The following is a 10,103-nucleotide window of genomic DNA, read 5'->3' as shown; positions in this document are numbered from 1 at the left end:
TAGAAGTTAAAGGGGTGGATTTTTGTAATTGTAATGGAGGCTTTCTTTTTTTAAGAGTCCCTTTTACAGATATGCATTTACAAAACGGAAACGATAGGCTCTCTAGCATGTGCTTGGAAATAGTGGGGATCAAAGAGTGGTGGGGGTGGCTGAAACAAGATTGGCCAAGTGTTGATAATTGCTGAAGCCAAGCGAGGAGGATTCTTATTTCCTTTTATTCTTTTTGATGTGCTTGGAATTTTCCATAATAAAAATTTTTTGTAATAGACCAATAACAAACACGCAAGGAGAGGGTAAAGGAGAGGGAGGAGAGGGAGGGGGAGGGAAGGAGAGAGCGCTTAAGCGCCCATCAAATAAAAAATGACGAAATAGTACCATACACCAACTCTATGGATTAAACAGCCATTAAAATGGTCATTTAAGGCTAGGGGTGTAGCTCAGTGGCAAAGCATGTGCCTAGCACATGGATACCAAGGCACTGACTGGGTTCAATCCCCAGCACCAAAAAAAAAAAAAAAAAAAGTCTTTTAACAAAAAGCATATAATAGAAATAATAGAAACACAAGGAAATAATTTTATAGCCAAAACAAAAAAAAACAAATATAAAATGTGTGAGCTTTTATTAAAATGGAAAGGAAATGTATTAAAATAATAGATTTGCCTGGTGAGATTATGCATAATTCTTTTGCATCTCACTTAGTGAAATATAATAGTGGAGCCTAGAGTTTTTCTTGCAACCCTTCCTATTTAATCCTTCCTATTTAACATCTCAATCCCTGTGGCTTTTAGAAATTACTGAAATACCAAATGCTGACACCAGTTTGTCAGTGGCAAAATTAAAACATTCTCTTCAGAAATGACCAACCACCAACCCTGGAGTTGTTCTTGCCTGCTGAGAATCCCTTATATACTCTAGGTCCAGCATCCCCCAAAACATCCCTTTTGTCTCAAAGTCTTGCTTTAATCCTTTATCCTCAAGTCCAAATGATGGGAAATGCCTTTATCAATTTTTGATTTGGAAAATAGGCTACCTCTGAGTCTCACATGATTCATCTTGGAAAAATAAAAAGTATCTTTTCATTTTTCACATATTTTTGGGCCTGCCTAGCACATGCAAAGTCCTGAGTTCCATCCCCAACACTTCAAAAAAATACATAAATAAAAAAATAACCTAGGCATATGATTTTATAAATGTTTTATTAAAAAATTTTGTAAATGGGTGTACACATACATGCATTTTAAAGTATAGAAGAGCACACAGAACAAAAAATAATGGTACCTTCAGAGTTATGGGGTAGGTAAAGCTTATTTTCACTTTGTTCTTTTTGCCTGTATTTTCTATTTTTTCTATAATGAACATGTTATTTGTAATGCAAATACCAGCAATTTCATGATCAGTCATAGCCATCTTATAACTTATTGTTTATTGTTATTGTTTATACAAAGTGGCAAAATCAAGTGCTGGTAAACCTATTTTGTTCTGCTCAGTCTCAGTGGTTCATTCCTGTAGTCACAGCTACTAGGGAGACTGAGGCAAAAGGATCACTTGAACCCTGGAGTTCAAGGCCAAGTTGGACACCATCGTGAGACCTCATCTCAAAAAATAAATAAACCAGAGGGCTGGGGTTGTAGCTCAGTGGTAGGGTACTCACCTAGCATGTGTGAGGCACTGAGTTTGATCCTCAGTACCATATACAAATAAATAAAGGTATTGTGTCCACCTAAAACTAAAAATAAATAAATAAATAAACCAATGTTCTTTATTGAATCCTGAACAGAATATAAGAAAGGAGCATTCAGGCATTTTATCTGTTAATTATTTTCTAGATCTTAAGAAGTGCATATAAGACACCACAATTTTACATGGTCATTTATTTGGGCAAAAACATCTTTACTTTTCATTTTACATGTATTGAAAAGTAATTTTAAAGTGACTTTGTAATGAAAACATGTTATGTAATTTATGGGAATGAAATGACTCTCAAATCCAGAGGGAATCTTAAGTTCTAGTTATGTAATAATATTCTCCCAATTCTCCCAAGTATAAAATTTCATAGAGAAAAAGTATTTTGTCCTCAGTGAATACTGAATCCAATTCAGTGATACCAATACAGATAGGAAGCTACAAAACACACTTTACTAGTAAATGAAGCCAAATACCCTACAAACTGTACTATAAAAACAAATAATGCACTAATCATAGGGAATGCTAAATCAAAACCATGATACCATCTCACACCTATTAAGATGGCTACTATTCAAAAAACAAAATAAGTGTTGGCAGGGCTGGGGGTATGGCTCAGTGGTAGAGTACTTGCCCAAGCATGCACAAGGCCTGGATTCCATATCCAGCACAAAGGGGGTGGGAGGAGACAAGGATATGGAGAAATTGGAAATCTTGTGCACTGTTGGTGAGAAAGTAAAATGGCACAGTCTTTGTGGAAAACAGTATGGTGGTTCCTCAAAAGATTAAAAATAGAATTGCCATATGACCTGGCAGTTCCCCTCTGGGGAATCTCCCTAAAATAAGTAAAAGCAGAATCTCGAAGAAATGCACGTACACTTGTGTCTACATCAACATTATTCACAGTAGCTGAAACATGGAAGCAACTCAAGCGTCTAACAGTGGATGAACAGATAAACAAAACGTGGGACATACGTATCATTGACTATACAGCCTTAAAGGGGAATTCTGACACGTGCTATGACAAGGATGCATCCTGAGGACATCATGCTAGGTAAAATGAGTCAGTCACAAAAAGACAAGTGCTGTGTGATTCCACTCACACAAGGTACTTAGAAGAGTCCAACAGAAAGCTGAATAGCAGTTGGTAGGGCCTGGCAGCAGGAGGAATGGAGAGTTTTTGTTTAATATAGTTGCAGTTTGCCAAGATGAAGAATCCTAGAGTTGGGTGTTGGGAATGGTTATATAATAAAAGTGTGCTTAACATCTCTGAAAAGCCTCAATTAAAATGGTTACTTTTTATGTTACTAATTTTACCACACTAGAAGTTAGAATAGGAAAACAAATGATGGCACTTTCAGTGAGCACTAATAATTTAAATAGGAGACAATTAAATTGATTATGGTATCTTAATTGGATACTAGATCCAAAAAAGGTTATCAGTGGTAAAACTGGCAAAATCCCAATAGTCTAGAGTTTAATAGTCCTGTACCAATGTTAATTTTTTTAGTTTTGAGAAACATACCATGGTTAAATAAACTGGTAACACTAGGGAAACCTGGTTAAAGGCTATACAGGAACTGATTTCCATAAATCTGAAATTATTCCAAAATAAGTTTACTTTAGAAAGTCAGAGACAACTAAGTTAGAATTACTCCTATGTAGAAGACAACCAAATATAATAGAAAAATTTATAAAGCAAGTAGTAAAATATGAATGCCTATATAGTTGTAGCACGAGATTTCTTTTCTTTTTTTAATGTAGCAGAAAAGCCCAACTTTATTCTGTGGTCCTAAACACAGTGCACAAACATATAACACTGTGACAACACTGACTGAGCGGGTGCAGATGGAGAGGCACAGCAGCAGCAGTCTGTACACTACTGAAGTTACCCTGCTATAGACTGGCATCAGGGTGGTGTCCCTTTCTCATGTTAAATGGAACTCTCCATGGCAACCAAGAAATACCAATGAGACATTCCGAAAATGAGAGGTAAGGGAATTAAAATGCTTCACTACAAACATCAACTGAATAGAAATGAAGATAGTTGTATAACGACATAAGTCACATTGAATCAAAACTTATTCTGCTTTCCTTTCAAGGACACAAGCCACACCAAACCAAGAGTCCACCCAACTCTTGTTATAAGATGGCAAGCCAGGCTGAACCATAAGCTCATCCAGCCCTTATCACCTCATCTTAGGTAATCACACCATGAAATGTCATTTCTCAAAAAAAGACCTTATTCTTAGGTGTGTAGTTTTGATCCTACACCTGTCTTCAGGGATTATAATTTAATCCATAACACTCCCTGGTCCTTTTTATCTGAGAGATTTTAGCAATAGGTGTTGAATGTTGTCCTGTAATTATTCCACGTCAATTTATACCTCAATTTATGTCTGTCATTTGAGCTTTTCCTAGTCCCCTAGCTTTTCTTTTTCTATTAAAATTATTTACAAAAAGTTTTATTCTACTACTTCTTATCTTCAAACATATGAGACACTTCTAAATATATAGATGGAGTAGATATTCCACAAAAGAACCTATCCACTGGGGCTGGGGTTGTGGCTCGGCGGTACAGTGCTCACCTCGCACGTGTGTGGCCCTGGATTCAATCCTCAGCACCACATAAAAATAAATAAAAGTATTGTGTCCAACTACAACTAAAAAATAAATATTAAAAAAAGAACCTGTCCACTATGCACACAGCACTAGTAAATAAAATTGCACACATAGCAACAGTTATATTCTGAGGCATCCTCTAATATGACAATTTTGTCCTTGATCCTTTCCCTCCTCAATTTTTTCTACTTTCAGTCCAGTGGACAAGTATGGGCATAGTAATGCTTAAAGATGGTTGAACCAATTCATATCCAAAAGTCATTTTCAGAGGACAAGCTTTCCTATGAATTTCAATACAAAATGTGCTAATTTCATTAACTACCATCAACCTCTTTGACATCTAGAGACTGGATGTTGCAAATTTGGGACTTACTTGTGCATTATAATACTCAGCAAAACAAAATGCACAAAACATACAGAAAATTGATGTCTGAAAATGTCCACTCACGGACATACTACCTTTTGAAATTGCTTCCCTCTCACCTCCTCCATATAACTCCACATCACTGGACAAGTACAGATAGTACTATACTACTTGCCAAGGTGGTTTAACAGTTCCATTTCCCAAAAGACAATATTTCATGTGAATTTTATCAAAAAGATATTTACAAAGTGATATTTTACTATCTCTACAGTTAACATACCTTGGACACTTCTAAACATCTAGACAGACTAGATGTTTCAAGTAAGGACTCACTATGTCCACTATGTACACAACAGTTTTGAACAAACTGCACACATGTAACAATAGTTCTAATTTGAAAATGTCTTTAAAATATGAGCATTCTGGCCTTCCTTCACTGACCCAGTGGGCTACAATGCTCAATTTTTCAGAAGACAATCTTTCCTAGGAATTTTAACACAAAACATACAAAATTTGTTGACTAATTCCACTTTTTTCATACACTGGAAATCTCTTTAACACCTAAAATGACTAGATGTAGATTGAGACTCGTTTGCCCTTTGTATACACTATGCACACAGCAAAGTAAAATAAACATAGACATAAGGAACAAGTCTTGTCTCATCGTAAGCACACTGGCAGGGTACTCCTGAGGACCAGCACACAACTGGGGGTTCAGCAGGATGTTGGCTATTGCCCCCCTCCCGACCAAAAAAAAAAAAATCATAAGAATTTTAACAAAAAGAAATTTACAAAATGTGTTCTATTTTACCACTTCTACTTTTAACATATTCCAGGCACTTTAGAACATCTAGAAAGTCTAGATATTTTTAAAAAAATACTTAGCATTTATAACTATATACAGTAATGAAGAATAAAATGTATACACAAAACAATGGTTATAATAGGAGAATGTCTTATACATAAAACCCATCTGGCACAGGAGCTCCTTCTTGTCATAAAGTCCTCTCCATGTCTTCTAACCCACTGAACAAACATGGACAAGTGCTCCAGATCAATTTCAAAGTCACTTCCAGAAGAAACTTCTGATTTTTTAATAGGCATTTACAAGACATCATTTCTTTCTTTTTTTTTTTTTTTTGAGAATTTTAATATTTATTTTTTAGTTATCGGCGGACACAACATCTTTGTATGTGGTGCTGAGGATCAAATCCGGGCCGCACGCACGCCAGGCGAGCGCGCTACCGCTTGAGCCACATTCCCAGCCCACAAGACATCATTTCTAACTCTATCATCCATTCTTTAAATTTGGAATGTCCAGATGTAGCAAAAATTTTAGAAGGTTGGGGGGCAAGTTGAGAGCAGCACCTTTTTCATATGCTATACATTGGCCTTTTACATAGGACAAGTACATCTTCCCAAAGGGTGCTGGGCACTTCCAAGTGGTCAATTATGGTATGTTCCTCTACCTTTATTTTCTTTTTGGCAGAAGGCCACCAACTGCCTGAGGGCCACTAACTGTTCCACCTGTCCTTGTCAGGGCTTTGCTCACCTTCCATAAGGCCTTTCTTTACCTTGGGGGACAAGGTGCGAGTGTCCCAGGCTGAGGTGCAGTTTCACAGGTGGAATTGCTGGTCTCATGGGCTGAAGTAGGGTCTCGCAGAACGAGCCAGCGTGCTGTGTGGTTGTGGAGGGCTTGTGGGTATTCCAAATTCCAATCTGATGGTGTGATTGTAAAGTTATCAGTAATCTATACTTCAAAGTTTTTTCCATCCTTTACACAAACCTCCTTGAAGACACAGCAGTTTAAGATCATACTTCCTTGACAAAGAACTTTCAGAAAAAGCACAGGAGTAAAGAAATTAACTGGGAACAGCAAGGTTTGGCATGGCATGGTTAAAGATCTGGTGGAGTCCATTACAACTGCACATGAGATTCTTCTTTACCTTTGTTCACTGCTGCTTGGCTGTTATTTTAGTATCCATTAGCTGCAAACAGACTGAATTCTACTCTTTTTAGTTTCTGGGTGTATTTTTCTTCATGTAGATCACAAATGTTTCTTAGGTGTGGATATGATGTAAACTTATATCTCTGGTAAGTGGGTTGTTCAATTTGTGAGCATCCTAGTTGTTCTAGTTAACTATGACCGCATTTTGTGCTCTGTGAACTCCCAGACTACTGATTCAGTTCTCTAACACATCCATGGGATAGAACATAATCTGGGGGTACTTAGGCATCTGAACAAATGCTGCAAGTCATATTAGCCACCACATACGCATGATGAAAATGCTACTATTGTTAGAGGAACGACCGTGGACCACCTTTATCACTAACCAAATGACGGGAGGCACTGATATAAATATCTTGCTTCATTACAAAGCTGGTACTACTGTACTCAGAACGAAGTAAAAACAAAGACATCTGGAAACACCCAAGTTTTACTTTGTTGCCCAACAGAGCCCACTTTCTGTTACACACATCAACTATATAAAAACTTATCCAACAGGATGAGAGAAATTACAGAAATTTAACCACTCTGCTCACGGGAGAAATGACTAAGGGCATTGTGACTTCTTTTCTTCCCTTCTCTGAAGTCAGCAGTCTGAACACTCTAGGGGTTTAGAATACAGGAGGAAGGAGCCAGGACTCGCAGGTGCAGCCGGCATCCCTTTCCCTTGCCCTGTAGGGTCAAGTGGCTACCTCTTCTTCATTTTTTTTACCACAACTTTAACTTGATATCAAGAACTTTACACAAGAAATGGTGCAGACAAGGCAGCTTTATTATACTTTGCAGGGGAAAAGAGTCCACTTAGGGAAGAAAAAAAGTGATTAACACTCCTAAGCAACACTGCCATCTAGTGGAATTGTGATGCACCACCAGGACTTTTAAGACCAGACAGAAATGTGAGTGCATTCAGGTTTCAACTTTCAGGGCAGAATGGCACCTTTTAACAACTTGGTCCTCAGAGAAGCTAAGATTTTGAGAAACGATTTTTATCTTTAAAATGCATAAATGTATGTAATTCCTCTGCTTTCCTGGGTAAAGAATGAGTTGTGTTTTCTTTTAATAGGCCATCAAATTAACTCTCAAAGTACTATCTTAAAACAGCAACCCCTGATTATAACAGTTTAAAAAAGAAGCAAATCTCCAATGTATAAGAACTACATTGGGTTTACTCATTTCCTCTATTTTCACAATCTAGGTTGCAAAATAGCTGTACTTCACTTTTTCTAATTCCTGGAAGAATTCATTAGAACACACCAATAACAATTTTGCATAAATCACGTAACCCAATTCTTATTATGACTGCACAATAATAGTGGAAGATATTGGTGGGAGAACGTGGGAATGCTGCTCCTAATGAACAATAAAGTAATTCATCTCAAGGCTTTAAATCTCCTTTATACCAGGTGTTGCAGTTAATGTGTTGATTTGATGACTTCTATGAGTACGTATATGAGAATAGTTAATGAAACACCTGGATGAGAAATGAAGTAGCATTGTGAGAATAACATATTGTTAATATCCACAATCTCAAATGGCATCTCTGTTATTACTGAGATTTTAGGATCTGTGTTAAGTGCTGTGATCTTTGGAATATCCACAATGGTTATTGATCTTGCTAATGAGTTCCTCTATTACAATATTTCTAGGTTTATGGTCGGAGGCATTCATGGATTCTAGAATGCATGTCTGACATGGTATTCAGCAAACCATACCCTTGGCAAATAATAAACTCAGTTAAGGATTCTAGAAAGAACAAAGCTTAGGGGAGGAGGTATACAAGTATTAAGTAAGTAGTTGAATTAAAACATTTTTAGGTTGCATTATTAGTAAATACAATAGAAAGTTTCAACTCTGAGAACCTAAGATGACCCAGAAAACCAAGTTATACATGGGGTATAAGCTAGCCCAAGGTCAGAACCAAGGATTCTGTATTTTTCAAAGCAGCACTGACTAGGGTGAGTCTTTGGGGGTACCTAGACAGCCTGGTGTTCACTGAGACCTGCATCCTCCCCCGGCCCCAGTCTGAAGCCTTCCTTCACCACATACCCAGGTTGTCAGCATCTTTCACATAATGTTACTATTTGGGGACTCCTGATGCCAAAGTAGTGAAAAAAAAAAAAAAAAAAAAAAACCACTAGGGAAGCCTTGTAGTAACTCAAACATGATGCCAAAGTCATCTCCAAAAAAAGTTTATTAGCATGATTAAAAACATTTTCTTGAATAACAGAGTTTCTAAACATGAAAGAATATCAGTGGCTATACCTTACAACCAATATTTGGAATTCAATGGACAGCTTTATTGCCAGTCTTCATTTTATTAAAAACAATCCGTTTATTGGCTCCATGAAGTCATGACTATTGCTTTGTCTGGGAATGAGTCCCAACTGCAATTAAGTATAAAAAATATCTTCCATCATAACTGGAGTGTGACCTGCATTGAAGAACAGCTCTAACTGAGTAAAGAGTTGATAGAAATCCAGAGTTGGGTTTTTGTTTTTTAAAAACATTCCTTTTACACACTACAAAGAAATAATTAGTATTTTGGCTTTTTAAATTCCTACATGATATTTAGAATGGCCATCCCCAAAGGTCCTCCCATCACATAACTGTGAACCCTCTTCCAGAGGGTAGATCCTGGGGCAGACTCTGCAGACTCTGGCCTCCATGAGTCTATACTGGCCTGAGAACAAAGACAGCGTCATCCAGAACATAGTAGTCATTATACATGTCACCTTCGCACAGGTATGGCAGTCTGGTGAAAGCTTCGATAACAAAACCAGCTTTTCTGAACACCTCAGGCAGGCTATTCACTTGTTCTTCCCAATTCTGTCCCTTGATTTCCAAAATTTCTGATGGTTTCTCCCACTTGCCACCTACTAAAACAAATAAAAACATTAAGTTAAATTCTTGAACAAATGAGTTTCCTAGGACCTGGTATGTTCCAAGCATGGGACGTGTGGATGAGTCAGCTCCTTCATACTCCCAGCACCCCTGAGAAGGGTGGGTGGACTGGAAAGCTAAAGAACTTGCCCAGAGGTGCAGGGCTAGTGGACATCAGAGCAGATATGTAACCCCAGGTTTGTCTGCACCCAAGTCCACATTTCCATCTTCCCTGACAGAGCTTCAGAGGACACCTCCTTCGGATTCACTGGAGGTTGTAATGGTAAATGGGTTTAGAAAACTGGTCATTGAATACTAGAATAATGAATCAGAAAGTCATATATTATTTCAAAGAGGGTTTTAGACAACTGCAAGAACATATAGCTGACGTAGTAAACTTACTCAACTATTACCTAAAGAGATTTATCAGGCTGAAATAAAATAGGCTCATGATGGGTTTTTATAAAAACAGACCATCTGTGTGTTTTTCAAGTTGTCCCATTCCCTAACTTTTCAGAACAATTTCATAAAGAATTAATCTCCAA

At 37.4% G+C, this 10,103-nt stretch overlaps 1 protein-coding gene across 3 annotated transcripts in view; it reads right to left on the bottom strand.

Moving 5' to 3' along the window:
- Positions 1–8,851: 8,851 nt before the first annotated feature.
- METTL9 (methyltransferase 9, His-X-His N1(pi)-histidine) overlaps positions 8,852–10,103 on the bottom strand; it is a 38,884-nt gene continuing 37,632 nt past the window's right edge. The window contains exon 5 of one of the 3 annotated variants that reach the window (XM_081298351.1): positions 8,852–9,551. In XM_081298351.1, coding sequence (XP_081154477.1) covers positions 9,349–9,551 — 203 coding nt within the window. In that variant the 3' untranslated portion in view covers positions 8,852–9,348. Of the gene's footprint in view, positions 9,555–10,103 lie in introns of all 3 variants that reach the window. The other 2 variants (XM_081298350.1, XM_081298352.1) reach the window with 2 other exon arrangements.

Source organism: Spermophilus citellus, assembly GCF_964194105.1.
Source record: "Spermophilus citellus genome assembly, chromosome: 6".
In the NCBI taxonomy this organism is placed as follows: domain Eukaryota; kingdom Metazoa; phylum Chordata; class Mammalia; order Rodentia; family Sciuridae; genus Spermophilus; species Spermophilus citellus.
This window is presented reverse-complemented; position numbering and strand designations above follow the sequence as displayed.